Raw genomic sequence first — 19,039 nt, 5'->3', positions numbered from 1 at the left:
GAAAAAGAAAAACATAGGACACCATTTTTGGGTCTTATATTTGCGGTATTATGGGACAAAGGTAATTAAGACAACCACACATTCTATATGATATCGTTACTGGATCGTGACACTGATCTAATATTAAAATCAGACTGATCATTTAGCATAAATAATGGAACCACTTCTCGATGTAATCAGTCACTGTTTTCAGTCAAATCTTGTTGTTGCTGTTGTTCTTGGTGGTGGTGGTGGTATGAAACTCTTGCTCTGTAAAACGTAGACAAAAATGTTTACCTTATGTTTAAGCATGTCTCCTTGTCTGCCAGATTCACGGCTATCGTTTTTAGACCAACGCTTTAGGCAACTCGACCATGGGCTTTTACATTTTCTAAAAAGATGTGCTTCATTCGTAACGATCCCGCATGTCCAGTACAAAGAATATGTGTTTTCTATTTTTCGTTCTCAGCTTTTACTCCAAAGAATACTCGCATATGACGAAATAAAATTTTAAAGTAAGTTCATTTAACTGTTCAACACTAGAGTATAAAAATAAATCAAGGAACACCAAAATCTGAGAAAATGTTTATGAGGAAAATGATCGCATCATCAATTTACCAGATTTAACAATGTTTTGTTACATCTTGATTCCCAATAAAGAAGTTTGCTTTGCATCCTTCGCAGTTGGTGTACCTGTAAAAAGAAACACGATCATGTCAAACAGTCACAAAAAACAAGAACATGTCAAACAGTTTGTCAAAAAACACGATCATAACAGCTTGCTTCATTTTACTAGTATTGTAATACAGCAGAACTTCGATCACTCGAACTTCATGGAGGCAGAAGAATGTTTATGGTAATTGAAAATTAGGATGGTTCAGCCTGTATTTGTCTATACAGCAATGTTTGAGGGATGTGGTTTTGATCTGAAGTGTAATCGATACTGTAAATGTAATGAGGAAATACAAAGTACGGCATATCGAGTATGACCATGGAAATGTCAAACCTTGCCAGTATAATTTGCATATATTAAGAATATTTTTGTATGTTCCTAAAGCTGATCAAGTCGATTAAAAGAACAATTCTTTCTCACAACGGTCCAGAAAGTTCCCAATGTTTCATGCTGAAAATTATATAGAATAAAATTAAAAATTTGTAACTCGAGAGATGTTTTTCTTCTCAGTTTGAAGAATATCGCTAATAAAGGAAAGTTACATGCGGCATTTTCTGCGGCCATGTAGCCTTTATACTTGTAGGAAAAGCAGCAACAACAAAACATTCAGTGAAATTAGAGAGGCATTATTATAGACTTACGCACAGCGTGCATTCGGGTATTTGGAACACTTTGCGACTTGACAAGGATCGACAAAGCAATCTACGGGAGAGCTACCATCTGGACAAATTTCTGTTGAATAAAAACAGCATATCATCAGTTCCATTATACAAACATCATACATGGTTTGCCAAGTGAAGTTATGTGCTGTAATCGAGAGAACAGGAAGACAATGCTGGAGTGTACGATTTCTGTTCTGAACAACCTTAGAACTTAGAAAATGTGTGCGAGGAACAATCTTACGTAATAAATTATGAAATGTAACTATTTCAATTACAAACTTTTCCTTGAGCTTCATGATACGAAAGCAATTTGAATCCATACATTGTATGTATTTAAATAATTTATGGTGGGTATCATGATAAGTTAACGTAAATGAATATGGTTCATCAGTGTTTTCATTATGAAAATATATTTAAGAAGTCCCTTCTGGGCATGGCAGGATTTAAGCGTCGGGGGCACAGTTGACACATGCCCCTTACCGGACTAGTCTGTGGGTCTCCTAGTCGCCATGGATAAAATTACATGTGTTTAAATAAACCATGTTCATGTCTAAACCGTCTAATATTTGTTTCATATCGTTATGCTAATTATGCACATATATAGAGCAGATTGAGGACTGCTCTCAGGGACATTTTGCAGATCTCGAAGACTCCCCCCATCTTAAGTGACTTGGGCCCCAAAATCCTTAATGTGGCCCGGTTTCAGACCTATTTTACATAGGTTTATATAAGCCTTTGTTCCTGATCAGCTTTGCTACAATTTGTAAAATATTTTTTTCATTTTCTCACATGGAGGCTTTTATTAATATACACAAGTGTATAGCGAACAGCCGTAGATAAGAAACAAATTTTTATCAATTTCCCTGAATCTTAGACTTCTATACTTATGCGCGAGTTGTTTTCTAGAGGCGTCGTGTATGCTGATCAAGAAAAAAGTAGTTCTCATTTAATGATGCATATACTTCAAGTAAGGTAAATTGATGCGTCATTCGAGATTGTGATTTTAATTTGCAAAATCGTGCGCAACATCACGCGCATTTTCCCTAATTACTAACATATGGATACGAATGTTCAAGTGTACGCACAATATGATTCCGGTTAAAATCAGAAGATTTACGTGACACTCGTTAAAGAACATCCCTATTTTGTAGCTAAGAACCATCTTTTTTAGTCCATTGCTTTTTTTACATATCAACTTTCTTCGGTTGAAAACATGCACGAGAGAAAAGGATAAAATCTTTTCGGATGTACAGTTTTACAAATGCATGTACATGCAGATCTTTTCATAAATATAACTACACTAACCATACCGATCACAGTTTGAAACCAAAATATAGGACTTACCATCATCGCCTTCACACATGTTTGTGACATTTTTGTCCCCAACAAAGAATGAGGCATAGCATCCATGACAATAGTTAGGTCTGTAAAATGAACATGGAAAGAAACTATAATATGCTTGTAAAGCCTCATTAATGTTTAAAATCAAGCAGGAATACGCACACTGTTAAAGAACTAGGTTCATCTGATCTATTAACTTATGGATTATACTTCCACCAACAGTCGAATTTCCATTTATGCATATGACGTCCAACCTACTACTGACCAATCAGAAGTCGTCATTAGAGATTTGGTATACTCGGTTATAACCATGACAATTTCAAAACAATCCGGACACATGGATGTGTTTTTCATTGGTAGAAATTCTTGTTATCAAAGGCACTAACATACATATCACATGTTCCAGCCCTTGTTTCTATATTATTCAATAATTATTATTTGTAGAGTGTGGACAATCCTATACAAACCAAACAATTTCAAACAGAAAATTAAGGGTTTTCTCTTAGGCTAACTGTTCTAAAATTACTTGCAAAATATCAATGATTGTAATAATACCCGGACAAATAGCAATAAACTGATTATGCCATTCGGACGCGGTATTTGTTGTATATGATCAACAACATTCAAGCGAAGGAGAAAAATGTCGACTTGCATCAGTATAAAGAATTATCGTTGCGTGCACCTATGAACGTGAATACATTTATGGCACGTGGTACATTACAGTTCGTGAATACATTTATGGAAAATACAATTCGTTCTCGAGATGCCTATTAGCTCTACGAGACGAATGTCGGTCTTTACTTTTCTGTTTTTTAGACTGTGCACGCAATTTGTGTTGATATTACATCAATGTTTGTTACATTGCATCAATATTGTGCATCTACCAACACAGTGAAGAAAAACATAATACAAGGCAAAACATTTCTGGGAAATACATCAATGAAAGGTCATTCTAAAAACATCTAATGCCTTTGCAGGCTCTGCAGATTTTCAAGTAACTCTCCAGTACAACAATGAAGCGCTTTGTGTAAAAAAGACATCTTGGCAAGGTTTAGGTTATCTTTAGATTCAAAGACGAGATATCCTGGACAATTTCCTTACTAAGGTTAGCTTCCTCATGTGATATGCTGGTTGAAATATTCGTATTAGTCTTTCACTCGTGGTTTAAATTTTGGTTAACTTTCCCACTGACATTTCGTCACGCACGTCTCCATCCGCCTCGAAGTTCAACAAGGAAAAAGACATTTACGGTCATTCATTAAGACTCGAGAGAAAGCGCTTCACAGATTTATATACTCTAGCAAGGTAGAAACTTGAAACAGTTGACCCCTTTTCACCACCATCAGAACCAATATTCTTTGCGCGTGTTGTGTGTTTTAACGTAGCTTTGTCAATTTGAGTTATATCGCTACGATGTCTGCAGCGTGGCAATTTATAGTGATGTCTAGCGCTATGACATCATGGCGCATACATGTGACCTATCCCACCAAGTCATTTTCATGATACCAGACCTACCAGTCCTAACAATAACTTCAGTGCTGAGCGCCAAGCAAAGCATTTTTGTAAGTCTTGGGTTTGACTCGGTCGGAGTCGAACCCGCGACCTTCCGCATTCGAGGAGGACGCTCAAACGACTTGGGTCAAAATCTTTAATAAGCCTTAGCGAACGGCATATTGATTATCCATAACCCCGAACAACCGTGTGTGTGTGTTTATATATATATATATATATATATATATATATATATATATATATATATATATATATATATATATATATATATATATATATATATATATATATATATATGTATGTATGTATGTACATCTATACATATCTATCTATACATATCCATATACCCATACATACATACATACATACATACATACATCTATCTCTCTCTCTCTCTCATATATATATACACACACAATGAACATCGGATTTATCAACCGGAACCAATATATACTTTAAACAATGGCGAATTGGTACAAGTGGACGGGGGTAGAAGGAACAGACCAAGCGCCTTCGAGGAAGCAAAACGAGCGCAAAACAATTGGTAAGATTATTAGAGCAAGTTTTCTTCCGAGACGGTTACAATTATGTGCTGGAAAGGTAAAGAAGTTTCCTTGGGCCTCGCTCAAAGACCCGAAAACTAGTTTACGTACCCCCTCCCCTCCAGATATTTCTTGATTCGCAACTGCAATCTTGATTTTCGAGTAACGTTTGTCGATATTCCCAAATATCTTTACTCGCCAAAGACTGAATAATGAAGATCTAGTGACCTCTATGTTCGGACGTTTTCTCATATATGCGGGGTTAAATGCAGAAGTCACTGATATACATTTAACTATGGAAAATATAATGGATTTTTATTGACTTCTGACCAAAAGAAAAAAACTACATTAACGAGAGATTTCCTCGTGTTTTATCTCAGTTTCGATTATTTTCTGAACACGAGGCCAGATATGAACATAATTCTTTCTTCCTTTACCTTGATGTAATTTTTCAACCAAAACGTTTAATATTGACTAAAGATATAATTTATACATAGAAATTATTTTAATGGATTTTACGATGTTTTCCCCATTAGAGAGTACAAGACAATCTGATTAAAATCAGATCTCCACTGTCCCGGGTGAAGATCTGACAGCGACCGCTTAGGGGTCATGTTCTGTTGACCTTTGAGTTAGCCAGTGGAAATGCAGCTTTCAGAAATTTAAAAGTGAATCAGATCGATAGGCACACACTGATGCTCTTCAGCTATAATGCCAAGTCTCACAAACGCGAGGATATAAGACTTCATCCGATTTGCTGATAAAATTGACGATTATGGTCATAACATAGATCACTAGAACAAGAACCCTAAGCGGTTGCTGTCTGATCCTCACGCAGGACAGGGGAGATGTGATTTTAATCAGATTGGTGTACAAAATATTATCTGATCATTTCGATGGAGATGTGCCGTTTGCTCATTAAGAGATATTTAATTAACAGCTTTAACGTCGACACTGATTCAAGACCGTGATTATCCATTCCTAGATTAAATCATCATGGACTTGTTGGTTGGATGGTAGGTATAAAGAAAGTATTGTAGGAACAAAACAAGATTAAAGGAGAAAACAGGATTACACAAAAATAATGGTACTGCACGAAACAATCCCACATTTATTACGTTTACTACTACCATTTGAATATAGTTTTGAACTTTACATACATTTTCCTTTTTTTTTTTTTGTTTCGTCACATTCTATGTAACTTGAGAACATTGTTTTCCACAAACAAAAAATGCATCATACACAATTGGGTTTACTTACACACACTGGGCTTCAGGGAATTCCGGACACGTAATGACATCACACGGGTCAATGAAGCAAAAAGTTGTCGACTCGCCCTTTTCTGAACATAGATCTTGAATATACAAGAAAATAATTTATTCTACCTCTATATTAAATCAATAATACTGGAGCATGTTTAAAGACAACTACTTTTCTTTCACAGGTCTTTTTCTACACAGAAAATAAAAGTTACGTTCATCTTTAAATGGGCGAAGAATCAGAAATTATAAGTATTTGTACCGCTCTCACGACCAAATTGCTATCACTACTGAAAACTAGGAAAGTTCTCAAAATGTTAACTTCACGTACAATAAGAATACAGGACAAATTATCCGAACGGATCATATCAGGAATAGGATTTTCACGATTGCAACAATTATCTCCATTGCAATAATCAAGTCCGTGCATTGTTTTCAATGAATCAAGATGGGGTAACACTATTCATCACTGAATTCCGATTTAAATGATGTACTTGTCTGGCTTCAGTAGAATCATCCACGAAACTAATCAAATAGTCACAAAAAAGATCAATGTCAATCGTATAACATTAGAAATTTATCAAATCTAAGTGATCATCAAATGTGTTCAGAAGAAATAACGCACACGCATTTATGCAGAACAGATTTGAAATTTTTTTAATTTTTACTTATGGCTGCCATAATCTTGTGCAAATCGGTATGCTTTTGATAACTTTCAAACGCTTTCATGCCAAACTTTGTCAACGTTGACGAAATTCTGTTAATATTTTTTAAGGTATGTCAAGCTTTATCTAATTTTAGCCATTGCAACCACATATATGATCTAAATTAGCGTCATTTAAAAGAAATTCAAAGACCACTCATGATGTCCTTTGCTTCATTTGGCCACACTTTGTCCACCTATTTAAGTAGAAATAATGGAAATAATGTTTTGTCGCTATTTAACGGTGGAAAAATTGGATGAAGGATCAGCATCACTTTTCAAAATTTAAGGACCTTTAATGTACGCTTGCATTTGTTTAAAAAAAAATAGATTGAATTTCTCTTTGAATCATTTTCAAGTGCAAATTTGTTTTTGTTTCTGTTTAACCAAGGTCTATTAAGTACTCATCTGTGAAGCGAATGTTTAAAGAAAAATTTGTTTAAAGCGTTTCTTTGCAGAGGTCATATTTTATTGCTGATCGCCGTTTGTGCGGACACGTCAGGTTTAAGGCTGATATACTCTGAAAAATTGGGTCGAAACGAGTTCAATTGGCTTTTACTAGCCTCCAATAGGAAATATCGACAGAAATCGGACTCGGGGTATTACAAAAAGTTTACTTCATCTTATGATCATGGATGTTAACATAATTAACAGAGCTAGAATGGTTATATTAAATTGTAACATCGAACAGTTCGGTCTTTTGCCGTTTCAATTTGATCCAAGTTATATGGATCTCAAACACGAACTACAGTCTAATATATGAATGACTATATGGATCTCAAACACGAACTACAGTCTAATATATGAATGACTATATGGATCTCAAACACGAGCTACAGTCCAATATATGAATGACTTTGGATTCACATAATCCTTCCTTCGGCTTCGTTCAAGCTACCTCGAGGACTTTTTTCAAAACTACTTCGAGGACTCCGGTTCGACGACTTCGTTCGTTCAAGCTACTTTTGAGTTTTCTTTTTGACCTCTAAAGCCACTAGCTTTTAACAACTCAACTTAGGCTTATTTACATTATATATATTTATCTCATCTGTGGTCTGGGTGGTGATGTCTACGTATTGCAATGTGTGTGTCTGATTTAGATTTTTAACGTAGCTTTAACAATTTTCCAGTCATATCGCTACGATTGCGGTGTGGCAGTTTATAAGTGATGGGGCATCATGCCGCAGACATGTAGCATGATGTCCCACCCAGTCACATGATCCTGACACCAGACCGACCAGTCCTAACACTAATATCTAAATGCTGAGCGCCAAGAGAGGAAGCTGTTAGTACCATTTTAGAAGTCTTTGGTATGAATCGGCCGGGGTTCGAACCCAAGACCTCCCGCATCCGGGGCGGACGCTCAAACCACTAGGCCACCGGTGCGGTCGTATTGTAATGAATAAACCGATTAAAGGGACTGATTTTAAAGGGATTAAGTGTAATATTTTAAGTTTTGCTGCTGTCCAGAAGAGAATACAACGCCTTTACAGGTGTGAAACTAAAGAAGCCAGTTATTTTTCATCTTAAAGCTGAGTGTCGGTCTTGTTGTAATTTGAGATGGTCGTCGAGATTTGTCGCAAAATTAAACATCTGAAAATTCCAAGTGTGCCGTGATTTAGATATTTGTGAAAATCATTCATGTACGTAAGGCACAGAAATGGGCCAAAAACTGCCCAGTTCGGGGCCTCTGGAATGCAAGAATGTTGTCTCAGCTATGTCCTTCCGACATTAAGCGCCATGATGTATTAATAATGCCGCAATTCAGTGTAAAATATAACTGAACACCACGTATGAAATATATATAGTCTTATGTGAGGTACCTTCTGAAATGTTTTACCAATGTCCATGATTATATTATCTGTATGGATGCCGTTAGCTGTGGCAAAATCATGGATGCGAGTGGTTTTAAGATCCATGAATATTAGAACTTCTCCGGTACCCTTGTATGCATTTCTTGAAAAGCTTCTGTACCAGGTGAAGTTTCCGAGATTGAATCTTTTTTTAATGGGCTTCCTTAAGACAGCCATATCTGAATATGTTCTTCAAATATAAGACTAATTTCCTCAATAGTTTGCATTCAGTCAATAATTTCACTGTATTATTATGTCAAACATTTACAAAGGTACACTGATTCTACGTCCAATGGTGAAAGTGATTTACTGATTTTTTTTTCTTGGACCAGATTTCGGTGACTTTGTAGCATTAAAAGTCCTAATTGCTTCATCGTCTTACAGATCGTCTGAGTTACCAACTTCACTATCGGACTGTGCAACTACTAGGACGGGTTTTTGTCGCCTAATGACTGAATTTGGTGTTACATTGTAGCCAAGCAATATCTGTCTGGGTTTCATCTCCGCTGTAGCAGCACTATGTAGGATGGTACAGAAGTGTCAAGTTAAGCCCTAATATCCTGGACTCATGAAAGACGATGCCTTTCTCCTGTTTCATGCGTTGTATTTCCCTCTCTAGATTTCTCTCAGGGCAGTCTCTCGAGTACGAGAAATGTTCCGCCTAGATATTCACACAAGACCTTTCTCTGAGCAGGACGAGTCTTCATGCTCGCATGTGGAACATCTAGTTTCATATTGCAGCAATCTTTGATGGCCTTATTTCTAGCAGGAGAAACACCATAAAGGTTTATGAATGAAGGTGTCTTGGATATTTAAAAACCCGGCTTTTATCGATATAGGCAGAAGTGGTGGTGCTGATCGTCTTTATTTATGGGGCTCAACTTGTTACGGCGAATGTAGGTTGTTTTTCAGCTGAGAGATTGATATCAGAGCACCTGAAGCACACTGCAGCCATTAAAATTACTAGATCGGACACCAGCACTTAATGAGCTGAGATTTGTGTGAAAATTACCTTTAACGGCCCAAAATATTTTTTACATTTCTCGAATCCCCAGTCAAGGTTTAAGGCACTTTGGACATCACAAAAGATGGTACCTTGGTTCGGTTTCGGTTTTCATCACTGGATTTAGTGACGCGTAATCTTGGCCAATTTCCCTTATTCGAGCGAGTTTCCTTATTCGAGTCTCTGGCTGAAATACAGAGTCTCATTTATGGTCAAGGTTTGGTCTTCCCCACAATGTAAGACTTGTCACCGGTGATCCCGGTCGCCTCGAAGTCCGATAGAGGGTTAGAAACATTCTCTTACAGTGTTTCTCGTATCAGTGCTACACTGTCCGATATACTGAAGTAAATTAGAAACTTTACCCAGCTGATCTTTATTTACCACTCTCAACTTGTGTCATTGTAAGATTGGTGAACAGCAGCATCTTGATTAATCACCAAGGTTCCTTTTAAACTATGATAAAACTGAGTATCTTTATCATGACCCTTGAAGCATGGATCGACTAGACTATTGAATAGACTTGGCCATTATGACCACCCGTCAAGCTGCAATTGAGGACAACGTGTGTTGTAGAGACAACACTCGATCTCTCCTCTACCGAGTACCAAGATACTCTTCTCCATCGACAAGAACAGAAACTCGCGGGAAAGGAATTTGTCTCCACTCGGTCGCCTCTTACCATAATCAGCGAGGAAATATTAGTCCCATTTAACACCAAACCAGCAGGGGTGTGCCCCTAGGTGAAGTTCGTTCGAGGTTTATGTTGAATTTGTTGGATTCATACAAGTACTGCAAGTGTCATCGCATAGACTGAAAATTCAAGTGAGGATTATGCTGGAGGTCGAGTATATATTTTTTTTATAGAATTATTTTCATGAAGACTAAAAAATTATAACATACATTTACTGAATTTTTAAATTAAGAAATACAATGAGATAAATTCAAGGTTTTTGAAAGAGAACTAATATCCTGATCTGAATAATTAATATTGCAGGATGATGATGACGATTGTTTATGTTGTTGTTGTTAGTATTATTTTACGAGCGTCGTTTATAGTACGCAATGAATGTATCTAAATTCGTTGTTCCCAGAGGAATCTTCCGACGAAAGTGCGTGCACACTTGCTTGAAAGTGGTGCGTCAGCGCATTTGTATGTCTGTGTAAATGAATGTATTGCTTTTGTACGATTGTATTTTTTTATCAGATATTATGTTGCTTCTGTAGATGTCCGTACTTTTCAATGTACATCATTGTAGCTATCTGCTATTTGAACATTCTTGCAGATAAATTGGGTTAATTGAGGTAAAGTCCAGTTGGGCTAATTGAATTAAGTCCAGTTGAGATAATGGAATTAAAGTCTTTTCTCGATACACGGTTGCAAGATTCTGCTGGCCTGTGAACAAAGTTCGAACTAAACGGTGTCTTAGCTGCTAAAGTGTTTTAAAACTCCGCCTAAAGTTTATTACGTCTGAAAACTGTAGACATGCTGCGAAAAAGAGATTCGATTTTCTTGGTAACGAATCTGTTTCAACAATTCTCTCGTACTGGAGACTTCAAATCCGAGAGATCTGTAATCGTGTAGAATTTTGTACTACGAATATTGTCGCAAGCGTTAAGCGTCCAACACATTGGTCAAAGGTATGCGCCAATCTAATATATTCATGGAGTACAAGCAGATTATAAACACACCAAGAGAAATAATTTCATTCAATAGCCCTTAGCTTTATAATGGATCTAAAATAGGGACCACGACGAGTCTCTAGAGTCTACAATAAAAAAAAATTCACTTCGGGATTATTGGGAACTTGGAATTTTGAAAAAAGGGATTGTACCATACTGAGTCAACGCTATTTACATGGACACCTTACTTAATTAGAAATTGCTATGTCATCTTGCTCAACTATCCTGACAAGAAAAAAACAAAAACACAAACACGCAGGTATGCACGCACTTCTTGGTGGTTTGGTCCGCGGCCACAGAAAACTGAAAACAAGGGCGACCCGAATTCGCATGGGTTTTGAGGCTCTGGAACAAAGATTCTACTTCAACGGAAATTTAACTTCACATCTCCAGTAATCAGTTTAACGGAAGCATTAAACTAAACTAGTCTACAAGGCTTTTAGAAATGTCCAGTAGTCACTGAACATTAATTATCATTCATACATTTTAAGCTGATTTTGACAATGCAATTATTAGCTCCTTACCGAAGAATTTATTTGTTCTTAAGCTAAACCAACTGGTGGATCCATACACTTCACTTGATGGCGGGGGAGGAGTGAGTAAACAAGTACACGAGAGATCTGTGAAACGGAAGCCGCCTAAATATCCTTCCTTTTTAAGCGTTTTCAAAACAGGCTTTGAACATCTAACTCTAAAGGATATTTCAGCACGCAAACGTTCGGCTGTTTCTTGGTGGGTTACATCCCTGGAAATAAGCAAGTCTTTGAAATAGTTCATACGTAATGATTTACGCAACGTGAAACGACATCATGGAATCAAACCTATTTCCGATAAAGATCTATCCATGTACAAAATATTTCTATATGAATCAAGTCATCGAGTTTTAAATTAGTGATACGCCACATCAATTGTGTTGGTTATTCTTCCCAGGGGGAAGGGGAAGGTATATTCACACGTGAAAGGTTATATAGTGTAGTGACAATGGAAGCAACATACCTTTATAAAGAGAACAAGCCACATTAGTCTAGGCTGTTGTAGGCAGACTTCAAACTGGAGACCTTTGGCTTGCAAGACCATGATAATAAGTGAGCCACCATTTCCCTATATGGTCGTATAAGGGCGATTATACACTAAGAATACTTAATACAATACAGCTTTTCGTGTCAACAATTACTCCTGTTTATCCCTATCCAAACATACATTTTCAAAACTGTTATAGACAAATGGTTTCAGCAACGCCTATGCCCAATTTCTTTTAAAGCAAAATAGAATAAAGGTAAAATTAAGAAAAAAACTTGCAACCTCCCCCCCCCCCCCCAATCCAAAACAATCCCAAAACAATTGCTAAATTTTTTGAATGGTATTGATTCTTAAATGATAGAGTAATATACCAACCCACATCAACTGGATTCTCGCAAACGTGTCCGCATCCATTTGAGCAACACTTCTGATTCCCTGAGCAATCCATGTCCGAAGAGCATAGTTCCACACAAATCCCAGATCCTGTCGGTTTTGGGCACGAGTCATGTTTATTCACTGGAAATACCAGCAAATTGAAAAAAATCTCAAATCATAACATACAGAAAATATCGTTGAGTAAAATAAATATTTTAAACATAACACGAATGGAACTGGTCATCGTCTTGTTTGTCTCACGATGGCGTTAGTGTACCATGGGATTTCTAAACTGGTTATGTTTCGGTTATATTTACTCATTTGCAAAATTTCTGAAACTGGGAATCAAAAGTCAATACACGTATGTCATATGAATGAACAATGTGTTCGAGTTTAACTGTGCAAAATAATCGCCTGTAAAGCTAGGCATAAGGTCTTTTTATGAATAATGTTTGCAGAAATTATATAATGACATCCAGTAAATTAATGAAACTATTCACAAGATCTTATCTTTTGTATTTTTTATTCATTGTTGCTCAGATTTTTTGCCACAACTGTACATTACAAGACACGTTTGTGATCTTTTCAATGAAATGTTGGCCCCTTTTTACTATAGGTCTTGGCAGAATCTGCATGTTCAAGTTAAATACAAACACTTAACCCATGTAAAGCATCAAATGTAGAAGACAATACGAGAGCAGAACTTGCCATGTTGAATCACCTCACCTCGTTCTGCGGTTCTACAATATGCATACATCATGCCCAAAATGCGTGTGGTCATTAGCTACATGCATAAATTTAACCAAAACCAAAAAAAAGACGAATTATGGGTCACGACGAGTTTGATTAGGGTGTGGTTCTAATATAAAGATGTACATTATTACCAATTTCACGATTCTGCAGCAGCAGTGCCTTGGAAACAAACATCAAATGTAACGCAACTCGGAATTATAAAATTATGGTCAGTGACCTCCTTTTGTAATGTGGATGTTTTACTCATCAAAATGCATCCTCTCGCCAAGATTCAAATTAAAGCTAAAAATGTAATTAAAGTCACCAAAGAGTGATATATGGGTCACAGCGATTACTTTTGTGACGAGAATGTGGCACACGCCACAATGCATCCAACAGGAAGGTTCAGGATCCACGGAATAACACTCTGTAGATGTGGCCATGATCTTAACGCAGAACTTGAACCTAAACCAGTAGAATGTGAAATGTCAGTCGACTTTTGTCGTAAGGGTGTTATATAAAAACCACCTTAAAACTGTTGCTTCAGACAGGAAAAAGGACAGTTTCGATTCAATGAGGCGGTACATGGGTACATCTTTGAATTTGAGGACACCGACACCAGAGGTAGAATAAAAGCTTTATAGAGGCGAGCTCAGGATCTGTATAAGGACGCATTTGCAGTACGTATCTTGACAATTCCTTTTTTTTAATATATTATTATTCATCTTAAAACATCCACTAGGACCACTGAAAAACAGACTGACAGACGGAAGATTGTTGTTGTTGTGGGGTTTAACGCCATTTTTCAGCACACGATGGCTATGCATGGGGGCCAGTATTAATGGTGGAGGAAGAACCCGGGAAAAACCCCGGGAAGAACCACCGACCCATGCGAAGCTACTGGCAAGCTTTCGCACATACCCACATTGGCCGAATCCTGGACTCGAACCCACGTAGACAGAGGTGAGATGGCAGTGATCCGTAACGGATAGCGCTTTAGACCACTCGGCCACTCGGGGCCCCCACAGACGGAAGAACTGATTGAAATGATTTTGCAAACAGGACACAAATTCCTATTTAACCCTGTCTGATAAAATTTGGATATTAGATTACGTTTGTACATTTTGCAATGCAATCAAAATGAACGATCACCTTCGCTTCTTTGACAAATCTCAAATTCGTATGCTACTTCCTTACCTGCGTCCGGAGAGATGACAAGGGAACTGTGATAAACAGCGTTTGTCAGGAGGAGGAGCACATGTATATACAAACAAACCATTGTCGTCAGCAGAATCTGTATGACAGCAACAATTCAAGTGTTTTTCCTGAAAAATGAAAGTCAATAACAGGACTTTTATCGTTCGAGAGATAAACGGATGTACAATGGACAGAAAGGGATAATATATACACCTATAAACATACACATACATATAGACATATGCATACATCTAATCATACATATCCACACACACGTACACACGCACGCTTATATATATATATATATATATATATATATATATATATATATATATATATATGCAATACACTGACAACGAACATTACAAAAATTGTATACTTCTATCTGACTAGTCTTGAGCTCTTTAGACTTAACGAATCTTTTTCAAAGGCAAATACAAAACAGACAAGACAAATGAAACAAAAACCGTTGCGTTTGCAAAACAGTCATGTAAAGTTATGCAAACACGTATATATGAAATGCGAATAAATAACAAAAATAACAAAATGAAACATTTATATGAAAAAGTAACCCGACTAACATTAGTACATAGCACCCTGTTTTACATATGAAAATATGAATATTATCGTAGTTTTATTAAGCACTTATACATGCTCTTCTTTTAGAAGTAAAAAAGCAAAGCTAACGTAAATAACCCATGACTAGGATATAAATATTCAGCAGTAAAACCTATACGACGACTATAAAAATTGAGCAATAAGAGCCATCCATTTAAACAATTGTGCACCTAATGATACAAAATATATTAAATATTAAGTAGTAAACGACTACGTCAAAATTTTAGGAAATTATGTTGAAAAGAGCAAAAACCAGTTACCTGCCGGCAAGGTGTTTCTACGGAATGACCGTTCACGTGCTTGAAAAGAGCGATCAACTTGCCAAATGGTTCTTGTACGATATATCCTTACCTACGAAATTTTACATGATATAATATTGCATAACTGGGTGTGTGCTGATTTTAAACGTGTTCCAGTTTGCCTCAATCGACAGGCTTCAAGGGGTGACCATAGATATAGCCTAGAATAGCAAGATATTGTGTTTCCAGGGACCTTAATGCAACAGGTAAAATATTCTCAGAATGAATCCGAAACAAGTTAAAAGAGTCCACTGTGTCGTAAGAAAAAACACTTGCTAAATTTATGTAAAGTACCGGTGATTACATTTTTGAAAGTCTCACATCTACTATGCAATTCTTGAATATAATACTCGCAAAATTGCAACATGCAAACTAGTTGTGGAAAATACGGATTTAAATTTCCAACTTTTACATCCTTTTGCGAGTGATAAATTTTCACTATTATATATAGTAATTCACTAGCATCTCTTAAGCTACGTAAATGTTTTTGCAAAATCACGTGCGAAATTTTCGCAGCGTAAAAGGAAACTGGATTATTGTATCGATTCCTTTCCTGCGAGATCGGCTGTCAATCACAGTGACTGTAGCTATTGAAAATACAGTGATCCAGAGCAGAGCCATAATGCTTTGTTGGGGTAGGCTATAGTTTCCACTCGCATCCATTTTATTCACCCCGTACTTAAATACGTCGCCGACAGATATTCCTAATGACAAATGCGTCTCATTACCTCTTTTCGGGGCCTGTCCTACTTGTATGTATGCATGTATGTAGTAGTGTATAACGGTACTTTGGCACAATTGTGGTTTATGGTGCCAATATCAGATATTTTTTATTATCGTAAAAGTGAATTTCTCAGAAACTTGAGGAAGATCAACCTTAATAAGTAATGTGAAAATAAGTACAACAAGATAAATTATAGAACACAAAGATATTAAATTTGTGTTCATTGAGTGCAATATAACAAGAGTAACGCATGCAAAATCCTTAATACGTATGGGTTGTCCTGCTTGCATTTATCTGTAGCACTGAATAATGGGATGTCCCGAATACGTTCTAGAAACCCTGCTAAACTACCAGTTAGTGCAAAAATTCATAGCAGGTATAAATAACATCACATTTATAGCTTTGCGTGCTACGTACTACCTTTACGCTGGCGAGTAGTACTAACCACACTGAAGACATTTTGACAACTGTCAGCCAGCGAACAGATCTAACTTCGATCAAACAGCGTTTTAATAGTACCCCAGTTCAAGTCAGCCGATAAATCCGTTTAATTATAATTAAGTCTAAATTAATTAGTATAATTAATAAATATCTAACTACATGTAAAAATCGCCAGCCAAAGGTTACAATTTTACTTGAATCTATTTTAAGATAATTCTTAGAAATGACAAGTATAATGAACGTTTTCGAATTTTTCGAGTGGCTGCGGAAATAAAGTTGGCTAAATTGTGAAACATGGGCAATCACATAATGCCGAAGAAAGATCTCAACTGTTTATGAACTGGAACCAGTCGCTGTCGATCTACAAATACGTTTTAAGGACTAGAATGCATGTACGGGTAGTTTTCCTTGCGTTGGCTCTGAAGAATAGACTAGAGCACATCGGACGATAATTCATGAACGAGAAGATGCCTTTTGAATGTATGAAGACGCCATTAGGGCGAATACCTGGGCGGATAATAATTGTTTTGAGCCTATCTAGCCATACATTCTACAGTCAAGCTAAGCCAGTTTGATCTAGAATTTGTTACGTATTGCAAAATGACACGAAATATCTTGGTCCTACATTTTCATGCACTGTGTATACATTTTGGATTGTTGTGCTAATACGACTACATAAATCAATTCGATTCCAACATGGAAACCAAGGTCCATCATGACGCCATCTTCAAGGTATATCTTGGGCGTGTGACCTCAAATGAGTCTAGAGAAAATTATATATGGTACTGAAAATGCACTTGTTAGAATATATATTACATTCTGTTAGCGACAAATTAGGCAAAATTATTTAATAAATTCCAAATGGGACAAATATGTTGGGTTCTAGTCTTCGTCAAATTATTTTTCCACCTCTTGACCAACGAAACTTTTTAAACTGGAAAACCCTTGCCTCAGAACATTAAATAAGGGTCCCTAATAGAACTGCGGTATATCACAGTACGTATCGCGTCATCTTCAGAAATACCATGGTACACTTTTTTATGGTACCGGACTCTTCTCTACGGTCTGAATAAAAATTATTGCAGTGTGAAGACATTGGAAAATTTTACTCCTGTTCATTATTAAAAGGGATGTCAAAATAATAGTAGATTGTTTTGAACGTAGTAACTTTATGTGATGTTTTATAGGGTTGGGTGAACAGGGTTAGGCCAAATTAACATTGGAATGTTTTGTCTTAATTGTATGAAGACGTTTAAGAAATTAACAAAAATATATTGATAAAGTAGTAGGTTATATGTTTTACCTTTGATATAAACTACGTACAACTAGCAATTAGAATGCATATTTCTGATTGTGATAGCGATTTGCCAAGTTACATGTTTTAATGTGTGCGCGTTTTTTATATTTAACGTAGCTGTAACAATTCTATTCATATCTATACGACATCTGTGGTGTGGCAGTTTGATATTTAGCACTGGGGCATCAGGCTGCAGACATGTAGCATCATCCTTCACTCTTTCACATTATCCTGACACCAGGCAAACCATTCTCAGGACTAAGCTCTTAATGCTTAGCGCCAAGCGAGGCACATGTTACTACCATTTCTATTAGTTTTCGGTACGACATGGCCGGGTTTCAAAACGGGGACTTACCGAAACATTGTGTAATGACAGTAGGATCATAAACCTTAACAAAAACCTTAACCTATCTAGATTGCGATGTCGCCAATAGAATTAGTTATACCCATGCTATTTTAAAAGTAGTAGAGACAAAAATGAAAGAAAGTGGCACACTACTAGTGAAGCAAATTTAGTTCCCTCAAGGGAAACAATACCGGGTATAAGGATGCAATTCGACGAAAGAGAAAGGATCTCATTACTGTTAAATAAATGTCCTTTGTTCCATGACACATTACAGATACTCACAGTAAGTTGGTTGCAGTATTATCTTAAACACTCTCCAGTCCCGGTTGTAAAAGGTCTTCTGATGATCTTGCCTGTCGCGATGCACACTTCCAACTGCCACAAGACGTTCGCATAGTCACGTGCAGTCGGTTTTTGAGGTGCTTGATATTAGAAACTGCTGCTCAGTGACCGAGAACAGCAAACATATTGAGTGTAAGCGCACGTCCTTTTCGTGACCGCTGCATGAATGATGGTTCAAAGAGTGCATTCGTTTACATTCCATCTAGATACAATGATCATTATACATACACCTCAACCAATAATAAGTATCATGTTTTTGGAGATATTTATTCCGACTGCATCTCTGTCCAAAGTACAAATTCTAATTGTACACGCCAAGGTTATGAGGTCTTTCCCAAGGACTCGGGAATAACTAATAAATCTGTCTTCATTCCTATAACGACTGAAAAAAATTTAAACTGTACATCCTTTGGTCTGAAAAAGAAAGGTTTGCAACTTATC

General features: G+C 36.7%; 1 protein-coding gene across 2 annotated transcripts; it reads right to left on the bottom strand.

Moving 5' to 3' along the window:
* Positions 1-552: 552 nt before the first annotated feature.
* Positions 553-18,673, bottom strand: LOC149794281 (uncharacterized). 2 transcript variants are annotated; one of them, XM_089968436.1, is made up of 7 exons: positions 18,539-18,673; positions 14,532-14,659; positions 12,603-12,743; positions 5,970-6,063; positions 2,659-2,738; positions 1,294-1,384; positions 553-672 (listed from the first exon to the last, which is right to left on the bottom strand). In XM_089968436.1, exons 2-7 carry the CDS (start codon positions 14,611-14,613, stop codon positions 603-605), a joined length of 558 nt encoding a protein of 185 aa, XP_089824562.1. In that variant the 5' UTR covers positions 14,614-14,659; positions 18,539-18,673; the 3' UTR covers positions 553-602. The 2 variants fall into 2 exon arrangements, with proteins under 2 accessions (XP_089824562.1, XP_089824563.1); XM_089968437.1 differs by having other exon boundaries at positions 14,532-14,628; positions 18,539-18,624.
* Positions 18,674-19,039: the final 366 nt, after the last annotated feature.

Source organism: Sinohyriopsis cumingii, chromosome 8 (genome assembly GCF_028554795.1).
Source record: "Sinohyriopsis cumingii isolate HCF-2022 chromosome 8, ASM2855479v2, whole genome shotgun sequence".
NCBI classification, from domain to species: Eukaryota; Metazoa; Mollusca; class Bivalvia; order Unionida; family Unionidae; genus Sinohyriopsis; species Sinohyriopsis cumingii.
The sequence above is the reverse complement of the archived record's forward strand: the minus strand, read 5'-3'. Positions and strand labels throughout refer to the sequence as shown.

Excerpts from the sequence above, each read along its gene's own strand:
- LOC149794281 (XM_089968436.1), bottom strand. The coding sequence starts at position 14,613 with ATGGTTTGTTTGTATATACATGTGCTCCTCCTCCTGACAAACGCTGTT. Across the intron at positions 12,744-14,531 it reads TGTCATCTCTCCGGACGCAG|TGAATAAACATGACTCGTGC; the intron begins GTAAGGAAGTAG and ends TGGTATTTCCAG. Across the intron at positions 6,064-12,602 it reads CGAGAATCCAGTTGATGTGG|ATCTATGTTCAGAAAAGGGC; the intron begins GTTGGTATATTA and ends TGTATATTCAAG.